The following is a 27,268-nucleotide window of genomic DNA, read 5'->3' on the forward strand; positions in this document are numbered from 1 at the left end:
CCCTGGAGCTGCATCATTGCAAATATAGACACCAGCGCAATAGCAACTTGGACCAGATATTTTTAAAAAAAATATGGACACTGAGATAAAATCAAAACCTGAGGACCCCATTGTACATACAAAATATAAAATATAGATCTATAAGCAAAATGCACAGATGATGTGTGTTGTAAGGTATCTAAAAAAATGCAGGTAATAGCTAAGTAAATGATGGGTTTTATTTAGGGAGGTACACTTGTTTTCTGATAATAACCATGGTTAAATGAATTCCCAGATTCTTACTCAGATTTTTTGGTAGAACATACATGTTGCATATGTGTCTGCACTCAAGTGCACAGGAGTAGAAGCTTTGGTTAGAAATGGCCTTAAACATGAATAAAATAATATATATATTGACATATATAAATAAGTAATATAACAAGGACTAAACTATGAACATTTTTTATAAGATATTAATAAAAATGATGTGAACATTTATCAGTTAAATTAGATTATTACCTTTTTATACCACACAATGAAATGCTGTATAATTTATGTTCACCACTATAAATAAAGAGTTAGTGACAAATCTGTACATGCATGTAACATGTTTTACTGTTTACTGTTTTAACTATTTTAGTTATTCTTTTGCAACAGCCAGCATTTTTTGCATTATAAGTATATCATTACAGTACAGTTACCACTTTCTAAAACATCCTGATAATGACATAGTTTTATTTATCACCATAGAGTGAAAAATAAAGTTTTTTTGCAGGCTATGATTTATGCTAATGGACAAAATGCAAAAATGATATATCATTCACTGGTCCATTATGTGATATATGTAAAGCAATACTTTTCCATGTGGGTAACATTACAAGCCTTGTATATGCACAACAGTAATGGCTATATACATAAGTCTAGCAGACATCTGTACAAATAAAATATTGCAATTCAACTATTGTGGTTATGGTGTAAGCTTGCGAGCAGGGCTTTCTTACCTCTACCTATGTATTACCCAGTATTGTTTTATTACTGTTTGCTTCCAATCGTAAAGCGCTACATAATCTGCTGGCGCTACATAAATAGTGTTGATGATGATGATGATGATGAATGGTGAGTTAATATATCTTCCAAAGCTGAAGTGGTACAAGCCCCTCAAAAAATCTCACTCAATTAACTTAAGTTACCCTTCAGCTCACTTGAAGCTATTAAATACTGCAAACTTAACTTATTCAGGTCCAGCACATTTCCATACTTTGAAGATTTCAAGTCAGACTGCATGTTATGGATGGACACTTACTGGCATAACCAGTGGGTGTCTTACGATATGTAGTCCAGCCACTGGACAACATATTAAATGTTGCCTGTCGCTATCCTATGTACTACTACTGCAATATAATGTCACATTTACAAGAAATAGCTTGTACCACAATACATTAGTTATTATGTTTAGGAACCTCAGCTAGAGCCAAGTGCATGGGAGGTAAAGGAATTTAGATCGGAAGCAGAAATGAACCAGACGTAAGTCTAACCTTTTTGCCTGAAGCTTGAAAAATCCTAATGAGTGATCCAGATCTCTTGTCTGTTCTAAAGATATAGATCTGAAAAGTAAAAATGAAAATATTAATCACAAGATATAAATAATAGGGAATTGGGTTTTCTTTTGATACTACAGAATGACCATGGCACATACCCTGACAACTTACTGAAATATGCTTTCACACCATAAGCAGACAGTACAACAACAAAAACTGTGATTTAAAGGCAAAATATTGCTTTAATGTTTGGTAATGTATCTTCAATTGCAAAAAATGCTACTATATCTTGTCTTATTGTCATGATAAATTAAGATACTGTGTTGTGCATTTTGAACAATGACTCCCAGGAGCATTGTCTTCTTACAATGTGCTGTACTTTAACTTTCCTATCCTAAATTATTGATCTCAAAGAAAAGCGGACATTTTAACAAGATCTGGTCAATATCAAGGTTTTACTAAACAGAGATTACTATGTGAGATACTATATTAACTAATAGCTGTTTACAATGGTAATTGGAGCCCTATTGCTGACAAAAACGTGAGTTGACACCAGTGATAGCATTGTTATCAGCAGTAAGAATTGCCAGCTTATGCCATCCAAGGCTTCCCTTCCCCATACCTTTGTGTGGTCTATTTAATAACTATTGCAGTGGTATGTGATAGTTGATCTGTTATTAATAATTTAACAGTGATTGGGTGATTTACTGTTACACGCCAAGATCCTTGCAGGACCTTGTGATTGGCTGGTTTATAAAGCAGCCCACAGTCCATTATACTGGGATGACAAAACTCAGGAGTCCACCCATGTCCCACAGAGGTACCAGTCATGTGCTGATATGCTGACATGCCTATGCCTGGTTTTCCCTATGGCAATGGGACCAAATTCTCAGTGGTTGGCTGGCAAATCTTAGCCCAGGGGCTGAGATCTGGATAAACAGCCTATAAGGGACATTTTAAAGGAAAAAGAATACAGATAGCCCAGTGACTTAGCCCCAGGTAGCCCAGACTGTGCAGCACATGCCTCTGTTTTGGTTGACCATAGTGACCAGAAAGGCAAATTATTGCACAATGCTTATTAGGGGCCTGATTTAGTTTTTGCCAAAGCTTGTGCTATACATGTGTAACAATTCTATCACAAAAATCATGGTTGCATCTCAATATTCGTCCAACTTAAAACATAGCTGTACTTCTATATCAGTCGTGCACTAGTCATACAAATGCACATGCTTGTACCCAATGCTAGTGTAGAGATCATTATAATCATCACACATCTTTACACCAAGTCTCCGGTACAGCAAATTATATACCTCCAGAAAGCTTCTCCAGGGATGTGTCCAAGGTTACTCAAATTATGCTTTGCAGTCCCCATTCTGCCTCTTCAGGTGTAAGAGGCCGCAAGACTAAGATACGAACACCTCTAAACAGGGATGCATTTTGGTGCGCATGAACAGTGCGGACATGTATTTCTTTACGCCACTAAAATAGACTAGATCAGACTATAAATCTTTATAAGATAGAGTTTTGCTCCTTATGAAATCCTGCACAATATTTTAATTTTCAAAATTTCAATTACAGAGATGAATTGGTCATGCTTATCAAAATTTGTGTATCAAAATTTGTCAGATGCCTTTGCAGTCATGAAAGACATGCAGATTTAATGAAATGACAAATTGACTAATGTTAAAATGATACAGACTGCACAGTTTCCTTTCTCTTTCATATGCTTCATTTTATTCATAAATTATGCATTTAACGATCCAGAGCCAGCTGCTTTATCTGCAAGCGCTCTGTATGGTTTCCCAAGCTTTATTTTTATGGGATATGGTTTATTAAATTTAAGGAAGAGCAGTGAGTGATGTGGAGTGGATCAGTCAGCTGCCCAAGATTTCTGGCAAACATTCTACATATGTTCACATTCATAACATTTTTTAATGCATATTGTGTTGGTTTATGTTCCCCTTGGTTCCTTACAATGTATGTGGTCCACTGATTGGACACATTTCCTTTATTAATAAGGAGAAATTAGTTGCAACTAAAAACTCTCTTACTGTAAATTAAACAATTTGCATGGCTGAATGAGGCTAAAAGCAATTGAATAATAATAATCTGAAGAATGCTACATTGTAAAACACCTATGCAGTTTGGAAATCTAATGATAGACACTAAAAACCTATTTTGGTTTCCCAAATTATAGCCACATTACACAGAACCCCCCAGAAACATTGTAAAACCAATACAACCAACCACACTGTACAGACAACCAACCTCAGTGCATAGACACTGTCATCCACATTGCACAGGGTTCAGGACACATTGTCCCATTCCTCTGGAACACAGCCCCCCCCCCCCTGCCCAGAGCTGTACTAAGTATAAATAGGCACTGAGCAGAGTTGCAGATTTATGGCTCTCTCCTCCTCCAATCCTCAGCCACATTGGACAGCAGTCCTGCTGGCACTGTCCTCTTTCTGTCCTGAACTTTCAAGTGATTCTTCTGACTATTTGGGGGTTGTGGGTTATTTAGCGCTATTAGAGTCTCTCTTTTTATCAATCTAAAGTAATTATTTTTAGCTAAACCTCCCTTTTCCAACTAGAATAGCTGCAAAGGTCCCACAGGACATATTAACGGCAACCATCAAGGCAGTGCTCTTGACAAGCAATGTGTTGAAGCACTAAAACTTACTAAAGCCTCCTGTAGCAGGAGAATAGTCTCTCCAGAGGCGGGAGGGGGGCGGTTAGCTGGTTGTAAGTACCATGTGTTATGGAAGAGTGGATTTATTTATAAATACTTACATTGGGTGAACATCTCCTTTGCTATAGAAAGCACAGAGACTCAACTTTGAAACCTCCGTGTAATTTCTGCTAGTAACCATAGTTACATGGGCCTCCCAGTACCTGGACTAGTGCCTATGATTTGTTGTTGGTACCCAGCATTTATGACTAATGTATTTTAGTTCCATTATTGTGGTAATATTAGACAGAAGTTCATCTCTGAATAAATGCTTTTCAGTCTAGTTGTAAAGTCAGATGCTCACTTTCTAATTTCTTTTAGGTTTTGAATTAAATTGTTTTCTAAAGAGATTTTAGCTGGACATTTATTTATATTAAATAAAGCATCTGAAATCAATAGGAGTACCTGATTTTACTTAGCAAATGCAGTACTAAAACAAATAACTTATAATAGTACCCCTTCAAAGAACACGATTGCTACATATACATGCATAGGATACAATGCTCATGAGTACCATAAACCTATCTAATTACAGTCAATATATTATGATTGTAAAAATATAAACTGTAACTAAGAGACTGGAAGCATAATTCATTACAGCAACAAAGACTGGAGTCCATTTACCTCACAAACAATGTGCTAATTATATCTCAACTGTTAGAAAGGAAACAAAAGCTCTGTATTCATCAGTTCTGTGGAAATGAGAAAGACATTTCTGAGTATATCACATGTAGCATAGTGACGGAAGCCTCACCTTTCCGATGCCACTATCTTGGGGAGCTCCACCTACTACGTCCATGGTGGTGGGCTGTGAAAAGTGACCAGCGGTGACCGCATATCCTGCAGTATGGAAAATAGAGGACATTACATCATGAACTAACGCAGTCTGGGAGAGTAAACTGTTCCACTTACACAGCTTGTTAGAAGAGAAACATTCTAGCATAGTGATGTTAGCATTAAACTAGCTTGAAATAAACCTAACTCTGGAAATATTTCATTTATGTAAATAAAATACTGTATTTATTAAACACTGCTGATTACTGTAAGTTGTTGACACAGGAAATTACAACAGGAGATAATTCATTAACGTTTATATATGCCCAGGACATCTTATTTTACATAGAATAAAGAAGTGTAAAGAGGGATTCTTGTTAAATTTGTTTACATGACCACTCATCTGTCATGTGCCATAGCATGCAGGATCCTCAAACATTTTCCCAAGTGTACAGTATGGGCTAGGGTTGCTAGTAACGTATGTTTCCTTCCTCTTAATATTGTTTTGCCACATAGCGCATAAATAAGATGTAATAATAATATTGTAGAAAAACTTGTATGAATCTTTTTTCTGAATGGATCAAACAGTAACATGATGAATTAAAAAACAGACTTTACCATTAGTTATTGTTAAGTAAAGATGGCCAGACAGTGTACAATCAGAAAAGATGAGCATATGGCATTGTACATTGTGTCACTCCCAAATGAACACCGGGCAGAATGAAAAAACTGGTCAGCTCATACCAGCATATACATTGCACCTGCCAACAAACAATTTATTTACAAAAAGTCCCAAATTCCAGGGGAGGGCTGGCAAAGTTTAGCCCAGGGGGGACAAGACTCGACTCAGCAGCCTGTTAGCAGGGGCGGGCTGGGCCGGGGGGCAGGGGGGCCGCATCACATGACATGTCGCGTGTCATGTGATGCGGCCGTGTCATCAATTACGCGGCCGCGCTTTCCTGTTAGGAACATTTTAAAGGGAAACAATGCAGGTGGCCCAGTGACCAAGGTAACCCACTATGGGGCCAACCCAGCCTGCCCCTGCCAACTTAAACATGGTCATAGCAATTTACACCAATATATATTGGTATAATTTCCTGTACCCATGTTTAGTAGACACACCCTTCTTGAGAATATATATGTATATATATATATATATATATATATATATATATATATATGTATATATATATATATATATATATATATGTATATATATATATATATATATATATATACATATATACATATAGTGCTCAAAGTCATTTTTCGCCCCACTTCTTCAGCCTTGCTGGTGGTAAGCGGGACAGGCAAGGAGGGGGAGCACCATGCCTGAAATGCACTCCGCCTGCCTTCCCCGCTTGTGCTGCATCCAGCATCTCTTCTGGCTTCTCTCTGCTCTCTGCTCAATTCTGACTGTCGGTATGTGAAGATGTTACGCCCGACAGTCAGTGATACTGGAGCAGGGAGAAAAAGAATCCAGAAGAGACGCTAGATGCAGCACAGAAGAAAAGAACACAGAAGGGTAGAGACGAAAAGGAAGAGTAGACAACAGAAGAAAGAAAGTCATAAACGGTAAGCATAGAACGGAGATGGACAGAATGATTAATGAGGGCACAGGGTAAATATGGAAGTGGCACAGAGAGTGATATGGAGGGGGCACAGCGAGTGATATAGAGGGGGCACAGGGAGTAATATGGAGAGGACACATAGAGTGATATGGATGGGGCACAGTAAGTGATATGAGGGGGCACAGGGAGTAATATGGAGGGTGAAAAGGGAGAGATATGGAGGGGACACAGGGAGAGATATGGAGGGGACACAGGGAGAGATATGGAGGGGTCACAGAGAGAGATATGGAGGAACAGGGATAGACAGGATGAAGGAGTAAGGGAGGAGCGAGACAAGCAGCATGTGAGGCACAGGGGAGAACAGGTAGGGAGGGAGATAGGGAGATACCTGCAATGAAGATAGGGGCACATAGGAGCAGAGAAAGGAAACAGATAAGGGAAAGATAAAGGGAAACATGGAAGATATAAAGGAGATATTTTGGAAAGATTTATTATAATATTATGGAGATACTAGGGAAAATGTAAGTACACAAAGGAGACAGGAGGGAGAGGTGGTGGGACACAGAGGAAAGGTAATTGGACACAGGAGAGATGGGGGCACAGAGTGGATAGCCTTACATCATTTGATGTGTTTTATATTATACTATATAGTGTGAAATTTAATCTAAAATTAATTTCACTCTATCAAAATCCCTATATCTTCGGTCCTAAGCTGCCCCCAGGCCCCCAGCCATTCATTTTCAGGTTCCATACCAGCATCCCTAAATTGCCACTTCGACCACTGTGTGTATATATATATATATATATTTGTTTGTTTACTGTGTTCTCAAAATTTGTACTTGCAACTTACAGCAGGAAGGGGGGAGTTAGTGCACTGTGATTAAAGATTATACTTATATATACATGTTGGAAAGTATGCACTGTAGCTAAACATACACACATCACATGTGTACATTTTATAATTAAATTACAGTCTGTTCTCAGGCTGTTCTGTTTTCACTTGTACTACAAATTGCTATAACCTGCACAGAATAAAAAATATGGTGTTAATGTGACATTAACACCATATTTTTATAAACTGACACAATGGGGTATATTCAATTGTTGGCATTATAACCAAAAATCTCGCAGCGCGCGCACTATTACTGTTATTACGGTAATAGTGTACGTAAATACCGTTATTACGGTAGTTTTCTCACTGGATTTCAGCTCGCGACTCAGGGAGCTGCAAGCTGAAATCCAGCTTACTATTACCATAATAACGGTAATAGTTTTAACACCGTGGGGATTCTAATCAATTGAATATGCCCCAATGTTGCTTGAATTTGTTCCTTCGCCTAATTGTTTAGGAGATGTTCCAGGGTGACTTCTCTCAAACCCTGGTTTGGAATTACCACAGTTCTGCTATGAGATGGGAGATGTTAGTTAAAAATACATTTTTGTGGAAATGTAAATATTTGATTTAACCTTACTGCAGAGTTTGATGGTCAGGAACAGGTTTTCCCCAGAAAATGTTCCTATATTTAAGGCTAGCCAGCTGAGATGTCTCTCATTACATATTTTATTCATACATGCAGATGTTTTCTGCAATTTTTAAAATTCTGCAAACTTCACAATGGGAGAAGTTGTTAGGTGATACACAAAGGGGTAGATTAAATTCCCTGCATTGTTCTTTAGAACAACGCGGCCTGTGCACTAATACCGTTATTACGGTAATAGCTGCACATTATTACCATTACTACGGTAATTTCTCCACTGATTTTTGCTCGCAACTCTATGAGCCATGAGCAAAAATCTGTGTTGAAATTACCGTAGTAACGGTAATAGTGCTTTAGAACAACGCAGGGAATTGAATCTACCCCATAGTGTTAAAATGCTGAGGTACAGCTTGCATTAATGCGTATCGCGCCATTATGCAACAGCACTTATGAGGACATGCTTTTTATTTCCCCTAGTTCCAAAAAAATGTTGTTAAAAAATATACAAGAAGTGCACATGGCAAACTTTCTATGAGAAGGGAAAAGAACTTATAAAGATCATAAATGGTTTCAACACTGTATCATCCTACCTACTGGACCTTATACCGGACAATCCCAAAATGGGTACCTTCTACATGTTACCCAAAATACATAAAGAAGGCAATCCAGGGAGACCAATAATTTCTGGTATTGGGACCTTAACGGAAAATATTTCTGGCTGGATAGAGAATTTTCTAAAACCCTTGGTGAGCTGTACACCTAGTTATATCCAGGATACCACAGACATTCTCTGCAAACTTTCAGCCCTGGGTCCACTATCAGAAGGCTCACTACTGGCAACTATGGATGTGGAGTCTCTATACTCTAACATACTCCACAAGGATGGCATAGCCACATGCCAACACTATCTTCAAAGAAACAGTCTAACCATGAAGCCAACCCTGCAGCTGATCAGGCTCGTACTCAATCATAATTACTTTTCTTTTGGGAAAGACATATACCTGCAGTGTATGGGAAGTGCCATGGGTAGTAAGATATCACCTCAGTATGCTAATCTTTTCATGGCTAAACTAGAGGAGGAATTCTTATCAACTTGCACAATGAAACCTCTAGCATACTTACGTTATATTGATGATTTGCTACTAATCTGGACGGGCTCTGAAGATGAGCTGCTAAATTTCCATAAAAACTTCAGCAAATTTCACCCAACCATTAGACTCACTCTTAACTACTCACGATCTCAGATACATTTCCTGGACATGACCCTATACAATAAAAACAATACTATGCAAACATCAGTTTAACATAAACACACAGACCGCCCAGCATATCTGAGATGAAACAGCTTTCATCCAGGACACATAAAGAAGTCCATCATTTACAGCCAAGCTCAGAGATACATTCGGATATGTTCAGACAGTGAAGACAGAAAACAACACCTGCTATCACTGAGGAGTACATTCCTACAACAAGGATACCATCCAATAGTTATAGATGAACAGATCTACAGAGCCACAAGAATCCAATGGAATAACCTCCTGGATTACAAATAGAAGGAGGTTAACTGCAGGGTGCCCCGAGTGGTCAATTACAAACCGCACATGAACATCTTGGGGAAAATTGCTGCTGACCTTCAACCCATATTTCAGAAAGACAATAGACTGCAGAAAATATTCCCAGATTTCCCTCTCCTTTCATACAAACAGCCTCCAAATTTAAGAAATCTCCTCATTATAAGTGCCCTCCCATCACCATCACAGACTGGCACCTTCCCTTGCAAAAACAAAAAATGCAAAGCCTGCACCCATGTCCTACCAACAAAGAGAGTCCACAAACTCAACACACAACTATAAAATCACTGACACATTCTCATGTACATCCTCCAATGTGGTGTACATGATACAGTGTAAAAGGTGCCCTGAGGGAATTTACATTAGGGTAACCAAACAGAAACTGCAATCCAGGATGAATTTACACAGACACACAATAAAGAAGACTCTGGACACTCCTGTGGGTAAACACTTCTCTGGACCAGGACACAATATGACAGATTTAAAAGTTCTAATACTGAAAGGTCTTTTTAAATATGACATGGAGAGAAAAATATGGGAATTCAACTGTTAAGAACATTCCTGTCAATGACTAAAGGACTCAACCTAACACCTGGATTTATGACCCACTACATGGACACACTTCACACCCCACAGCAGAGTGCAGATCTCTGAACGCATAGGACTTTTACACTTCCATCCATAACAAAAACCTCCTTTTAATTAGCTTACTTTAATGATGTACCCCCCCCCCCCCCTTTAAATGTTGTGCCTTTTTCTCAGTCATTCATTTGTAAACTTGCCTGATAAAGGGGCCTCTGTGCTCTGAAAGCTAGCAAATATAATAAAAAAAAAATTGGGTTAGCCAATAAAGGTATCACTCCTTTTTTTACATAAAAGTATTTAACATCACATGAGAAGGGAGACAAAGCCGACAAAGGTGTAGCAAATATATTTGTCAAAAATTCCAACAGTAACCTCCAAGCTATTATAACCTCCACCTGATTTCATCCCTACTTTGGGCCTTTTTTATGTCCAGACATAAGCCCATTTGTATGCAGACTGGGGCTGGAAAGGGGCGGATGGACATAGGCAATGTACAGTAATAGAGTCCCGCCGCAGTCGATTCAAGTCCTGGATTTCACTTAAGATGCTTGTAATCAGCCATATCAATAAGTGTCAACTGATCGTGATGACTGGCACAACATAGTCTTTTTTTTTTAAATGCATGCACCACTAGATAGCACAAAACATTTGTATGCAAGTAAGATAGACTATAAAAACGCCTTGAATGTACAATATGCAACATCTTGATTTATGTATTTAATGTAAAAAGATAAAAAATTAAACCAACCATATTTTTATTAATGATTATACTTTTTAGAGTTGTTCTGTGCTCTTTTTAAACTGTGACTTTCATTCCGATTTGAATCAGGCCCTTTATGCCTAAAGTTAAACTCCCACAACTCTCATGCCAATCAGCCCAAACTATCAGTGCAGAGGAAATAACATAAGTCATTTAGAAATCAGGGAAATCTCCCAGTCCTAATGGTTTTTCAGTGGTCTATTATAAGAAATTCCCCACTTCCTTCCCCGAAAACTATGTTAGATAGTTATTCATAAAGAGGGGAAGAACATTCACAACATGCACCGTAATAATAACATCAAAATTTGTGTTAAAATCCTAGCTAATCGCCTAAACCAAGCATTTCCAGTATTATTCCACCATGAATAAGTAGGATTTATCCAGGACATCAGAAGGGAGAAGAGCAACAAGAAAGCAAGCACGAAGGTCAACTGACTGATCCAAAATACTAACTCAAAGAAAATCCCATCTGTCATTCTGTCTCTGGATGCAGGGAAAGCCTTTGACAGTATTTCATAACTTATGAATCATACCTTGCAAAAAATTGGTCTCACAGGAAACTTTTTCTTGGGCATTCAGGCTTTATATACCTGCTCCTGAGCTAGGATAGTGATCTGTGGTACCCCTTTGGATATGGTACATGTTCAAACCGGTACTAGATTAGGCTGCCTACTTTCTTCCATAAATTTTGCCCTAGCGGGCCTGACTCAGTCCTCTAAAGATCATGGAGTGGAGGATGGGGACTATAATTATAAATCTCACTATTTATTGATGAGATTCTCCTTCTCCTTACACAACACAAATTACTCTTCTTGACCTATTTAAAATCATAGATGAGTAAGGTAAAGTCTCAGGTTACAAAATTTACTTTACTAAAGCATAGGCTATGATGCTACATATTCCTGAGATAAAATATATATCACCACAGTTTTTAATCTCAAATGGCAACCTAATAAAATAAAATACTTTGTAACTTCCTCCTACAATACTCTATATTAAGCAAACTTCCCCCCTCCCACTCCTATCCATAATAACAAAACACCTTACTGCTTGAAAATACAACAATAATAAAAATAATAATAATAATAATAATAATAATACTATTGTGGCTGTGCAGGACATAGCTATCAACAAGAATATTCTCCCAAAACTATTATATTACTTTCAAATTCTACCAGTTATGTTTCCATATTCAGTGTTTACGGGTATCCAAGAGGCAATCTCCAAAGTTTGTATCGAATGTGAGACCTCCAGAAGCCTACTAGTAATAGAGGTCACTGCTTTCCAGATACTAAACTTTACTATTTGGCTGCACATTTGACACAGATATCAGAGACTTTTGTCCCCCCTTCCCCTGACACAGGACCTGATTCATTAAAGAACGTAAGAGCTGTGCATGCCCGGAACTGGACAATATGTCAACAAATGCAGCAACATCTAAGTCATATTCTAGCACAAAGAAGCCGTAGCACAGACTCCGATTTCAGGGGCAGAACACTGAGGGGACTGGGCGTATGCACGTAGTCAATGTACAGTAAGGGCATTCAAATCTCGAGTGCGTCCAGCAGTGCCCACTCAAGCTAGCTTTGGGCACCTCAAGGTATGTGTTTTCTGTCGTATGACTTGCACCAGCTACAGGTCGGGTGAAAGTGCTGATTACTAGTGATGACGGCCACATATGCATGCTGAACATGTGTTTGCAATCAGCAGCAACTGTAAAAATGCATTTTATGTACAGTAGACATTGATTACATCCTAATAGATGTATTTTATTAACCGGTGACATTAATTTATTTATTTTTCATTTTTCCTGTGTGGTCTGCTGAAACTTTATATTCTACCTATGTATTTGACATATCCTGCACAGTCTTGTCTGTCGGAGCAGAGCATACCTAGACCTGTATTCAACAACAGACGTTTCTTCAGATCTGCTCCTTGTTGAATATGGACGTGCATATACTCGATTTACGTGCATTTTAACAAAAATAAAATAAATATATATATATATATATACTATATGTTCGTTTTGTGTGCCTTAATGAATCAGACCCACCATCTCTTGGCTGGACATTAAGACATTGAGAAGCATCTGCCTCTCACCTCTCATTCCTCCATCTGGGGCCTTCCTAAACTGCTCAGACCAACCAACATCAATGTTTTCCCAACATTTAAGTCAGGGATGAGCGGACTCGGATTCTGGCAATCCAAACCCCCCGAACAGCGCGGATCCGAGTCAGATCCGAGCACTGTCCGGGTATTCCCGCCGATTCCGAAACTTAAAATGAGGCTCTGACTCATAATCCCGCTGTCGGATCTCGCGATACTCGGATGCTTTAAATTCCCCGCTTGCCGCCGCCATCTTCACTCGGGCATTGATCAGGGAAGAGGGAGGGTGTGTTAGGTGGTCCTCTGTCCTGCTATTTCTCGTGCTGTGCTGTGCTGTGTTCTGCTCAGTCCAGTGGTGCTTTGTCCTGTGCTCTGTCCTGCTGATTCCAGTGGTGCTGTGTCCTGTGCTCTGTTCTGCTAAGGGCATTGTTATTTCTAAATTATTCCAAAGTTATAAAAGATTTAAAAAAAATTATAAAAAACTTATAAAAAAATAATTATAAAAAAAAAAAAATTATAAAAAAATTATCCAAAAACAATAAAAAAAAAAAAAAAATTAGGATGAAAAAAATAGGTAGTACTATTTCAATTCAAAGTCACATTACGTTCCCTCTTGCAGCTGTCATAAAAAATAGGTAGTACTATTTCAATTCAAAGTCACATTATGTTCACTCTTGCAGCTGTCACAAAAAATAGGTACTGCTGTATAACTACAGTCCAGTGGTACTCTCCTGTGCCGCAGATAATTTGTAAAGGATTTGCCGAGTGTGTGTGGTTTAGGGGTACGCTCTCTTGTGCTGCACATAATGGAGTACCAAAATTTGGAGGATAAAGTAGGGAAAGAACAAGAACCACTTCCTCCTAATGCTGAAGCTGCTGCCACTAGTCATGACAGAGACGATGAAATACCATCAACGTCGTCTGCAAGGCCGATGCCCAATCTCCTAGTACAGGGCATGTAAAATCCAAAAACCCAAAGTTGACTAAAATTACCAAAAAAAGAAAATTAAAAACATCTGAGGAGAAACGAAAACTTGTCAATATGCCATTTACGACACGGAGTGGCAAGGAACAGCTTAGGCCCTGGCCTGTGTTCAGGACTAGTGGTTCAGCTTCACCCAAGGATCTAAGCCCCAAGGATCTAAGCCCCCTCCTCCCCCCCTCTCAGGACTAGTGGTTCAGCTTCACCCAAGGATCTAAGCCCCCCTCCTCCCCCCTCTCAAAAAAATTTAAGAGAGTTATGCTGTCAGCAACAATAACAAAACAGCAAACAACTCTGCCTTCTAAACAGATGACATCACAAATCCCCAAGGCGAGTCCAAGGGTGTTGGTGGTTACGAAGCCTGACCTTCCCATCACTGTACGGGAAGAGGTGACTCCATCCACCATTTGCAGCACACCCTCTGCATATGCTGGAAGGATCACCCACAGTGTAGATCCAGATTTGGATAATCAAGGTGTCAATGTTGTACACCGGGAGGAGGCTATTGATGTAGCTGGCGCTGTGGAGGAACTTGATGATGAGGATGCTGATGTGGTTATTGTAAATGAGGCACCGTCCAACAGTCGTTTGCTCTGAGCACAAAGTACGACAGTAGTCATCGTATGGCAAAGCGGATAACTGCGGCCTTAACAGCTATGTTGGTGTTAGACGTGCATCCGGTGTCCACCATCTGTGCAGTGGAATTCAGACCATTTGAAGGCGGAGGGATTGTGGCCCCGGTACCAAATTGGGTACCGGGGCAACTCCACTACGCAGTCCAGAAAGATGCGTATTACATATTAAACTACGTTCAATGTTGCTGCCAAATTAAAACAAAAGTAAAATGCCCTGTCATAATAGAAAACAAGAGGTAGTGACGCGCTTGAACTACACCCTGTATATGCTGCAGAGGATGTAGGAGCAGCCATATATGCAGTGGAATTTAGAACAGTTGAGGGAGGTATTGTGGCCCCGGTACCAAATTGGGTATCGGGGCCACTCCACTACGCAGTCCAGATAGATGCGTATCAGATATTAAAAAACGTTGACTGCTGCTGCCAAATCCAAAATTAATTAAAATGACCTGTCATCGTCAAAAACAAGAGTTATTGACGCGTTCGAACTACACCCTGTATATGCTGCAGAGGATGTAGGAGCAGCCATATGTGCAGTGGAATTTAGAACAGTTGAGGGAGGTATTGTGGCCCCGGTACCAAATTGGGTACCGGGCCCACTCCACTACGCAGTCCAGAAAGCTACCTCGGTGCAACGTTTTGGACTAAAAACAATATTGTGAGGTGTGAGGTGTTCAGAATAGACTGGAAATTAGTGGAAATGATTGTTATTGAATGTTATTGAGGTTAATAATAGCGTAGGAGTGAAAAGAAACCAAAAAACTGGATTTTAGCACTTTTTATGCTTTTTTAAAAATAAATCAGAACCCAAAACCCTAAATCAGAACCAAAACCTTTCATCAGGTGTTTTGGCAAAACAAATCAGAACCCAAAACCTCAAGCTAATCAGAACCCAAAACACAAAACACTAAAAGTGGCCGGTGCACACCCCTAATTTAAGTATGCTTTAAAGCTTTGGCATTCATGGGCTCTCAAGTTTAAATTTCCATCTATTAACGCCCCTATTACACCCATCTGGTATAACGCGTCTTCCTTCCTGGCCTCAATCCCAAACCATTTGAATCTTGGATCAAATCTGGGTACTTTGTGGTGCTCATCTCACAGAAAGCTCCCACTTCTCTTTATTGACGATCCAACAAAAATACCCTGCTCTGGCTCCAAGGTTATTTGAGTATTTACAGATTAGACACTTTAACCTTACACTCCCTTCTTTCCAGATTTTTCAATCCCCCACTTCACTTGAAACAATATGCCTCCAATCTTCCTTATGTGGAGGTACAATCGACGTACTATACAGCATTTTACTTTATATCACTACAGATTTTCAAAGCATAAAAGTCATATGGAAATAGATCTTGGACCCTTTCCAGATTATGAATATTGGAAAAAAATAAGAGACAGGACAGCTTGAGTCCCTATCTCAACCTCAATTACAGAGACAGTTTACAAACTATATACACCTGATAAACTCAATAAGGTGTTTCCTGACTCTGACCCAGTTTGTTGGAGGAATTGCAATATCGCACTTCAGGGACAGGGCAATCTCCTGACTTCTTCCTCCCACATTCTGGCTGCAGCAAAATCTGTAATAGCAGCTCATAAGCACCTTTCCTAAAAACCTAGGTGTCTATTTAACATTGGTAGCAGCCTATCGCCAGCAAATGGAGGATCTGACCTGAGTGTCTACTGCGTATGCACGGCTAAGGTCGCACATGTGCATTGCGACGGGACCCTGTGCTGGATGAAGAGAGGCTTCTTCACCAGAGATAGGGTCCATAGGACACCATTAAAGAGGTAAGCTAAGGCTTGAGATGGTGTTATTTTTTTAAGGCTGGCTGTGAATGTCTTGGGGACTGCAGTAAGCAGAGTTAGAGAGGAGAAACCTCTAACCCCTTGATAAATTAAAAGAATAGTTGAGATGGCCATTCTCTCAAGATGGAGAAACAGGCTGTTTTCTCCAGATTTTTGACTCATCGCAGCTTAGCAAATGTACCCTTTTATTTGGCATGTCGCTTACATGGAACAAATCACTTACTGTTTTTCATGAAAGACAGGGCAGCCCAACTATCTACCCCCTGAGCATCTGCTAGCTCCCCACTCCATAGTATAATGACTACACTATTACACCTCATCTCCATAAAGCTGCACATTTGTACACACACCAACTATAAACTACTAAGGTTTTCTTTCCAGTAGTCCCCACACCCACTCCCCCTACCTGTACCTACTCATTTACAAATAATTATATTAAAGTATATTTCCCATCTCTCAAAAAAAGAAAAATGTTTGGACTTTGTGACCATGTTTCTAGGTTTGATTTTCTGTTTTGTATTGTTTGTATTAGCAATGTCTTTTTAAAATAAAAAGTTAAGAAAAAAAAGTGCACATGGGTGGAGTCATTAAGAAAGGGACAAAGGTTGGGGTACTTTATCCTGGGGCGCAGTAGGGTAATAAGATGAGAGCCTCATGGATGCATGACCTACCCTAGGTCTGGGAGACCATAATGTTCCAACACAACCACATAAATCCATGAAAAGCAAAACATACAAATAACTAAGTACAAATAAGTGTAAAACATGCCTTCAGCTGGAATATAAATATTTTCCTCATGAGCCAGAAGATAGGGACAAAAGAAACAATGTGGAACACAAATGTGGGGTATATTGCTTATTGCCCTACTAAAATATGTGGGGCACCACTCCCATATGTGTTTTGGGCATCCCAAGTCATTACTCCGGGCTCACATAATACACCCTACTACCCTGCTGATTATTATTTATTGGTTGGAAATCTTCATCTATTTAGTGAATACATTTTGCTTAACATTTGTATTAGTTAGCTGAGAACCCATTAGGGTTATGGTGAGTTCATTTAAAAGAGACCTAAAAGATCTCTACTATTAATAAAGCATAAAGAGCCTTCATATAATAAAAGGAATTCACATTCTCATAGTGAGCATATAACAGCCATATATTTATTTTTGGTTCTAACATACAGTCAACCAAGGAAAACATCAGTGCTCTTTCATATGGGGATGACAGATCCACTTTAACAGAGCAGGAGCTATGAAGCAGGCACTTGCCTAGATATGTGTAGCGTCTGGCAATGACAGCTTGATCATTCAGTTTGAAGTATGTGTTGTCAGTAAGGTTCAATACTTTAACTGTGCCAGTCCAGTAATATGATCCTGGTGCTCCCATTACAACCAGCTCCTAAAAAAGAAAAATATCAGAGAAGTGTAAATATACCTTAGTATTTATAACAGCAACAAAAATGATATAGTTCAATACAATACAGAACAAGGATACTTGCTATACTCTGTTACAACTCTATAATAATAGACAACTACAAAGCTGGTACAGAATACTTTCCAAATATATCTGATACACAATCACTGGAAAGCTGTGTTTCAAATTTCAACATATTTATTTTGAGATTAATCCTTGAGTGCTTGCTCAAAAAAAATATTCAATAGTATTATATGAGAATTAAGTTAATTGAATTAAAATGATAAATCCTGGTCCTGTCAGGAGTGAAAATTATAGCTCTGTTTCCTCCTTTATATTATCTAAAATAAAGCTTCAAATTAGTGTATATAGAGATAGGTGAAAAAAGCACACAGCAGGTCTAACTAAATTAGCAGTAAGGATCATTGACCCCTATGGAAACAGGGACACTATACCTATGAATATTCATAGAGAACAGATGACAGGACCCTTGTGTTCGTAGTCTCCATGTTCCTCATAGAGACCAACTGTCCCTATTACTAGATAATTAAGTTCTGTTTGACCTCAATGTGGGCTATGTTCAATGTTGGATGAACACTGTGCTGAACACAGCACTGCGCTGCCTATGTGGGAAGCAAGGGCTAATTTATATGTACACTTATACCTACTATTCTGAAAAATGAATATTATGTAAGCAGTAAAACAAGCGAAAACTGTGAAACTTGTTTTATTTTTCAACATAGTTTCTCCCAAGTCAGTCATCAAGAAAACAATACTAAATGTAGGTAGATTACCATGTGGTATCTACTCAGGCAGATTTCTATAATGATTGCTAAAAGTGGTACAACAAATGCATAGACAAGTGTTGCCATTGTTTTATGCCATACAATAATTAAACACATTTTAATGACTCTTAATCCAATTGCTTTTTGAATTATTGGATTAAAAGGAGAAAGCCATCTATGTTTCACATTGCATTGTACACCCTAGTAGAATATTATGTACAAAGGATGCCCTTGGCTCCCATAGTTATAGACTGGGAATGGTCGTGCCAAGCTAAGCACCAGGGGAGATGCCTACATCTCAGCTTGCATGAATTAAATTGTAATAATATTTTGTTTTAATGCCATTCTTCATTATATTTGTGGATATTTTCACTGTCAATTATGTGATGACAAATTACCCAAAGTTCAGATGCATACAGTATTTCTTTTCGCATAAATAAATAAGTATACATTGTGAAAAACGTATCATTTCCAGATTCTGCACATCGATAGCAAATGCACAACTTTTCACCATTGAGTTTCACCCCAGGTAATTTTCAGGTCATTTGCACCGATTGAATAAATGTTCATTTTTAGAAACAATCGTTAAAATTAAAACCCACAACCACATTAGGTAGTATTAAATAGTTCTTGCCATTTCAATCCTAATAAACCAAGAGATTTACTATCGGGAGGGGCGATTAATGTTGCCTGGAATTCCTGAAATCACCAAATCTCGAAGAATGTCCAAAACATGTTAAGAATGTATGAAAAAAAAGAACATTGCAGTACTGCTTATCACTAGCAATGCTGAGATCTTTCATTTAATCGGTGTACTTAATATACAATCTGGTATTTTATTATTATTATTATTAATTTTTATTTATAGGGCGCCACAAAGTATCCGTAGCGCCGTACAAGGACAAACAATGGCACAGTACAAGGTGAAACAGCACAGTACAAGTAACAGTAAGAACTATAACTCTGGGGGCTCAGGCACAGCATGAAAGAGAGGGAGGGAGGGGAAAAGTGAGTACAGGCAGGTAACTATGGCCCAAGAGGGTGGGCACGGATGACAGGTTGAGAGTCACTGAGGGGAGCAGAGAGAAGCGAGAGGAGACAGAGGGCAGAGGGACTGAGAGGAGGTGAGCTGAGTAGCTGGAGAGCACAGTTAAAATTGATGGAAACAGGAGGTAGGAGTGCCCTGCTCAAAGGAGCGAACAATCTAAAGGGAGGGGAAGACAGACAGACACATGGATGAGACGGAGAGACGGGAGAAACTGAGACGGAGTCGAGGAAGGCGGAGAAGGGAAGAAGGGATGAGAAAGAGAGGTAGCCGACCGGTGGGAGTTTAGGCATGAGACTGGAAGGCTTTAAGGAAAGGTGGGTTTTTAATGTTCCTTTGAAAGAGGACAGATTAGGGGAAGTTCTGATGGAGCGGGGGAGCTTGTTCCAATGGAGGGGAGCGGCACGGGAGAAGTCTTGGATACGTGCGTGAGAGGAGGTAATCAGAGGGGAAGAGAGGCGACGATCGTTGGACGATCGCAGTAAGCGGGAGGGAGTGTGAATAGAGATAAGGTTAGAGATGTAGGGAGCAGTGGAGTTGGTGAGGGCCTTGTAAGTCAGAGTGAGGAGCTTGAAAAGGTATATCATGTGTAAACCATGCCTCTGTAAAAATCTGCAGTTATCCCAGCTTTGAGCTAGGAGTTTTTGTTTTACAAGTCAGTAGTAAGTATGAAAGCACTGTCAGCGAGCAACAGTAAGTGACAGACATAATTACAGAAAATGCATTATCTATATATAAATGCTGTGGTTACTGCATTCTTATCATAACCTCTAGTTTAGCTTTTGTTTTAACTGGGAACCGATGACACCTTTCTGGCACTCCATGTCCTACAATACATGAATACAATTTAACTAGGGCTGGCTGTTTTGGGTGTGAATCAGATGTGCATTTTTTTTTTTTAAACTAATTTATTACATATTTAACCCTTAATGCAGCAATCCCATGAAAAAAATGATGTGTGTTTTTAAACAGAAATCACTGTGACAGACTGTAAGACGAATGTTAATATTTGCCATTTTCCTTGGTTTGCTTCTTCAGGCTGCTATTAATGATTTATTCTGCCATGGCAAGCACAGTCATATAGCACATGATGTAGTAAATAGATGGGCTTTGAAATGCACATCTGAACTCTGCTTCCACTCTGTCTTCACATGAAATGCTCAGAGCTGTGAGCTGTTGTGTGATTGGCAGCCATAATTTTTGCACATTCCAGAGATATTTTGAAAAGGAGATAATGATTTGTAGAGGGACAGCCAAGAAAAAGTACATGCTTAAAAGGCAAAAACAAACTTCTATGTGCCACTTTAATAAGTGCATTAGTAAATTAAGTGAAAATATGATTGATCAGTAATGTAAATTTTATAAATTATCAACAACTGAAATGAGGATGGCATTACAACAATTGGTGCTTTAGATGTTTAACAACCACTCTTAATACCAAAACTTCATCTTCAAAGTAACTGTTATTTCAAAATGCTAGAACAGTAGACTTAAACCAAATAAGTATCTACCAATGTCAAACGTGTGAATTCAAGATTAACCTGTTAGTTGGATTTTGTAAATACACTTCCCTGTTGCTCTAAAGTCAGCATTTATAGTAGTGACATTGTTTAGATACTATATTCGAAATGCAGTTATAATGGGACTTTAGCACGTATCACAGAGTGCTGATTCGGAGGGGGGGATAACTTTCTGTATTGTGCCAAGTAGATATATTGTATGCATAGGACAAGCAGAAATACTTAATTAATCATCTGACAGGCTATAATAAGGATGGAGGACTGAACTTCATGGATACATGTCTTTGCTTAAACCATACTTACCTACTTTTTGGATCTCCCTTTTGGGAGATACCGGGGGAGACATATCACAATGTGACTGGCATCATCACAGCCCGGTCCACTGCTGCACAATGTTGCAATCATTAATAATGCATTAAAATCACTGATTCATAAAATACGAATCAATGTTTATTCACAAACTGAGTGATACTTAGCTGCCCGGTGGTACTGGCTGGCAGCAGTAAGAGAAGTCTTACAAATTCCCCGGCCAGTCTTGGTACATCTGCCAAGAAACAGCCAGATTAATCCAAAACAGTCTTATGAGAGTTCCACAGAGCAGTATATTGCAGTCAGCTTGACACTCAGCATGTGTGGCAATTCACTCTTCCAAATTCAGCAGTGCACATAGCACCAGCGATGAACTACCAATCATATGCACTCATCTATTCTAGATGAATAGATGAGTGCACATGTGGTGCCAACGTAAAGAACTCTACAGCCCTGAATGCAGTTTTACAACAGTGAAGGCTTCGGTAGGGCACATTTTCCTGGCACGGTTTGGGTGCAGTCCTTCCTTAAGGAGGGAAGGTCAATGCTAGTCATTACTTAAGCATTTCTTTCCTGACTTGAAAAGTGTCTCCCAGAATGACAATGCTGATATTCCCATCCACATGGCCTTCTCAGTCACCAGATCTGAATATAACTGAGCATATATTGGTTATGCTGGACTGCGAAAGTGTTTTCCACCATCATCCATCAGGCTTTGGTTAAGTAGCTTTCATGCAGAAGAATAGTGCTATCTCTCTCCTAAAATATTCCAGACATTAATAGACTCAATCCCCTGGTGCATACAGGCCATATGGTCTCAGGTAGTGGCCCTAATTCATATTAAATTACTTTTTATTGGTGTTCCCATTTATTTGTACACTACCTGTATAATTTCCTCCATTTGTGGTAGTAGTGCTATGACCAACCCAAAAGGTGCTATAAAACTCATCACTCTTACAGGGCCCAAAAGTCATTCAGAAAAAAGTTTTGAGCATGCTATTAGTTTTGTTACGTTAGTATGTCTGCAAATTTGCCATATGCTTAGCTAGGAAGAGCTAACCATGTTGAAATAAAACAGAAACATTTGGCTTGTGGAAAACATTATGAAAAAATGTTGTTTTGCACATTAAATTCATAAAAAGTTGCTGCAAATCAAGTGGCTGCTGACAGGTGCCACACAAATCATATATTTATAGAACATCCCAATGACAAGGCCTATCTTCAGTAAATGTGCCATTGGACATAAAAAGCAGTTCAGAATGGGTGGTGAGGAAGCTTAGCTGTTTGGAGAGGTCAAGTACATTTGGATGCAATACAGAGCCACACTAGGAAGCATCTGCTGCTGATAGAGCTTTAACTTTCTAATCAAACACATGACTGATTCCTACTGATGGTAACGGACTGCTCCCCATTATGCCACCTGTTTCCTTTTTATCCGGACACTATTATGTCAAATTGCTCAAAATAACATCTTGCAGCTCCATAATCATACACTATGTGCAGACAACAACTGTCAGATAAACTCAATTTACCGTATAGACATGAAGATGTGCAGCTCTACATAATGAGAGACACCACTGAACCTGCACAGCCTGAACACAATACAAAAATAATGGAACAAATGGAATATATACAGAGGGTGATGGCTATTTAAGATTTAATATGAGAGATTTATAAATTAGATTTAAACTCTTAGGGGCCTATTTATGATGGACCACAATTTTCCAACGTTAATTACTAGCATTCCTTAACACTGCTTTACATGGAGATAATGGGGCCCACTGCATGACAGATGCAGAGGGTTGGGGGCCCCGGGTCCCTCCTCCCCGCCTTCCTGCACCGTGGCTCACAGATTGCTAGTCCCGCCTCTGCTGCTGTTTATTACATCCTATAATTTGCAGACTTCTCAGCATAGAATGAAAAGTGGGTAAGAGAGACTCTGCAGAAAAAGTAGAGATGAGCGCACTTGGATTTCCTGAATCCGAGCCCACCCGAAAGTTGCCGATCCGAGTCGGATCCGAGACAGATCCGGGTATTGGTGCCAAATGAAAACTTGAAAGCGAGGCTCCGAGTCATAATCCCGTTGTCGGATCTCGCGATACTCGGAACCTATAAATTCCCCGCTAGTCGCCGCCATCTTCACTCGGGCATTGATCAGGGTAGAGGGAGGGTGTGTTAGGTGGTCCTCTGTTCTGTGCTGGGTCCTGTGCTGTGTCCTGTTCAGTCCAGTCGTGCTGTGTCCTGTGGTCTGTGTTTCTAAGGGCATAGTTATTTCCCCATTATTCTCAAGTGTTTAAAAAATTAAAAAAAAGTTATAAAAAAAAATACAAAAAAATAATAAATTTTTTTTTTAATTACAACAAAATTTGCCAAACCAATCCTGCAGTATAAGCCCATTGGTACTGCAATATTACCAAGTTCACACATTCAGCAGTAAAAGTCCAGTGGTACTGCTGCAATATTACAAAGTTCACACATTCTGCAGTATCAGTCCAGTGGTGCTGTGTGCTGTGCTCTGTCAATTTTGAGTTCAGTGGTGCTGCTGGGTCCTGTGTGCTGTGTCCTGTTCAGTCCAGTGGTCCTGTGTCCCGTGCTCTGTGCTTCTTAGGGCATAGTTATTTCCCCAATATTCCCAAGTGTTTAAAAAATTTAAAAAAAGTTAATAAAAAAAAAATACAAAAAAACTAATTAAAAAAAAAATTAATTACAACAAAATTTGCCAAACCAATCCTGCAGTATAAGCCCATTGGTACTGCAATATTACCAAGTTCACACATTCTGCAGTATCTTGTGCTACATATAATGGAGAGCAAAAATTTGGAGGATAAAGTAGGGAAAGATCAAGACCCACTTCCTCCTAATGCTGAAGCTGCTGCCACTAGTCATGACATAGACGATGAAATGCCATCAACGTCGTCTTCCAAGCCCGATGCCCAATCTCCTAGTACAGGGCATGTAAAATCCAAAAAGCCCAAGTTCTCAAAAAAAAGCTAAAAGAGAAACTTAAAATCATCTGAGGAGAAACGTAAAGTTGGCAATATGCCATTTACGACACGTAGTGGCAAGGAACGGCTTAGGCCCTGGCCCATGTTCATGACTAGTGGTCCATCTTCACCCAAGGATCTTAGCCCTCCTCCTCCTCCCCCCCCTACAAAAAATTGAAGAGAGTTATGCTGTCAGCAACAAAGCAGCAAACAACTCTGCCTTCTAAAGAGAAATTATCACAAATCCCCAAGGCGAGTCCAAGGGTGTTGGTGGTTGTCAAGCCTGACCTTCCCATCACTGTACGGGAAGAGGTGGCTCGGGAGGAGGCTATTGATGATGTAGCTGGCGCTGTGGAGGAACTTGATGATGAGGATGGTGATGTGGTTATTGTAAATGAGGCACCAGGGGGGGAAACAGCTGATGTCCATGGGATGAAAAAGCCCATCGTCATGCCTGGTCAGAAGACTAAAAAATGCACCTCTTCGGTCTGGAGTTATTTTTATCCAAATCCAGACAACCAATGTATGGCCATATGTAGCTTATGTAAAGCTCAAATAAGCAGGGGTAAGGATCTTGCCCACCTAGGGACATCCTCCCTTATAAGTCACCTGAATAACCTTTATAGTTCAGTGGTTAGTTCAGGAACTGGGGCTAGGACCGTCATCGGTACAGGGACACCTAAATCCCGTGGTCCAGTTGGATACACACCAGCAACACCCTCCTCGTCAACTTCCTCCACAATCTCCATCAGATTGAGTCCTGCAGCCCAAGTCAGCAGCCAGACTGAGTCCTCTCCAATACGGGAGTCATCCGAGGAATCCTGCAGCGGTACGCCTACTACTGCCACTGCTGCTGTTGCTGCTGTTAGTCGGTCATCTTCCCAGAGGGGAAGTCGTAAGACCGCTAAGTCTTTCACAAAACAATTGACCGTCCAACAGTCGTTTGCCATGACCACAAAATACGATAGTAGTCACCCTATTGCAAAGCGTATAACTGCGGCTGTAACTGCAATATTTTAAGAAATTATGTTTTGGTCACTGTAAAAAGTAATGCTGCTAACTACTGATGTGCATCCAACATTCTTTAAGTGGCTTACACATTATTTGATAAAAAATTGCTAGCTAGTTTTGTGCTTACTAAATTGAGGCCCTGGTCAGGACCAGATTAAGGGGGGGCAGGGGGTAAATGCCCCGGGCCCCCCTCTCTCAGTGGTCCCCCCAGAATAGGTACTTTCGGAGTACAGGCTCAAGAGGTATCAGCAACGGACAATATAGTAAATAGTTCCTTACTTCTTGCGGGTGTGGATCGTATGATTCATTCCTCCTTTCCTTCCCCTATTGCATTTCCGCTACCTCCCTCCCCTATGTGTATCAGTCACTGACATTGGCTCACATTGGATGCGCACCACATGCCATGCACGCCACCCCATGCAGTCTGCAAGAGAGGCAAACAGAAGAATCTACCTCTCCAAGGTGTGAGGGAAGGGGTGTCTTAATGTAATGTGGGTGGGCTATTAATTTAAAGGTGGAATCTGGGTAGACGATTATAATTTAATGGTGGGTGCTATTATTTTATTTGTGGGGTGTTGGTGAGGCTATTTAATTTTTAATTAAATAGCCTAGTCCTTTTTAACTAATTTAATAGTGAAGCCTATTTAAGTTGGGGTGGATTGAAGGCTATTAATTGAATGTGGGTCTAAGTTTGGGGAGAAGGATGATTATGTATTAAATGTGAATATGAATTACTTAATGTTGTGGATAGTGGTTGGAAATAGGTATGTTTATTAAATGTAAATGCTATTAATTTATTGCTGGGACTGTTTGGGGGGAAGGAAACAGGTTTATTTATTAAATGGGAATACTATTGATTTAATGTTGACGCTAGTTGCAGGGAGGGAGGCCTAATTACTAAACGTGGGTTTTATTAATTTAATGTCAGGACTAATTGTAACTTTCTAAATTTCATGTACCTGCCTTTTTCCAAATAGGGCCCCAACATTCCAGAATCCAGGCAACAGCACTTAGCACCCACATGTACTTAAAACGGCAGGAACAGGTAGGAGCAAGCAGGACAGTCTGCCAACTGTACTGAATCTGGTGGGACAGTCCTGAAATTTGATTACTGCCAGTAGGAAGGTATGCTTTGCTTCACAATGTTCTGTTCGTGAAGACAGAGCTGCATGCACCTAACAGTAGTGTCCGTGTATTCGTATGTAAAATGATAGTGTATGTAAAACATACTTGCCTACTTATTCTTGGCTCCCGAATTTCGGGGAGTCCTCCCGGACTCCCAGAAGAGTAGGCAAACCTCCCGGACCATGTAAAATGCCGAAATTCATGGCATTGAATAGCGGGGTGCTATTGACGTGATTAAGCCCCACCCCCCACTATTCAATACTTTGAATTTCTGTATTTTATGGTGGGGCTATAGTGACATAATGATGTTGTCACGCCCCCTCTTTCCCTCTGTCACATGATCTGAACTCCGATCTCCCGAGTACAGATTTAAAAAGAAGGCAAGTACGATGTAAAATGATAGTCATATTAGACCATTGGGACTCCCCTGTTTTAAGGCCACCCCGCCGTCCAAGCCATAATCCAACTCTGGCCCTGGCTCCTGAATTTCACAAAACTGTCCAACCCTGTTGCGAGTCTACTATGAGAGCAACATTGCTTTTATTCCAGAAG

At 39.8% G+C, this 27,268-nt stretch overlaps 1 protein-coding gene across 1 annotated transcript in view; it reads right to left on the minus strand.

Annotated features, from left to right (window-relative positions):
* Window positions 1-27,268, minus strand: part of ITGA9 (integrin subunit alpha 9) — a 329,646-nt gene that overhangs the window by 209,190 nt on the left and 93,188 nt on the right. Inside the window, exons 6-8 of the mRNA XM_075212608.1 lie at window positions 17,793-17,922; window positions 5,003-5,088; window positions 1,515-1,583 (exon numbers count right to left, since the gene is read on the minus strand). Coding sequence (XP_075068709.1) covers window positions 1,515-1,583; window positions 5,003-5,088; window positions 17,793-17,922 — 285 coding nt within the window. The remainder of the gene's footprint in view (window positions 1-1,514; window positions 1,584-5,002; window positions 5,089-17,792; window positions 17,923-27,268) is intronic.

Source organism: Mixophyes fleayi, chromosome 5, assembly GCF_038048845.1.
Source record: "Mixophyes fleayi isolate aMixFle1 chromosome 5, aMixFle1.hap1, whole genome shotgun sequence".
Lineage (NCBI taxonomy): Eukaryota > Metazoa > Chordata > Amphibia > Anura > Limnodynastidae > Mixophyes > Mixophyes fleayi.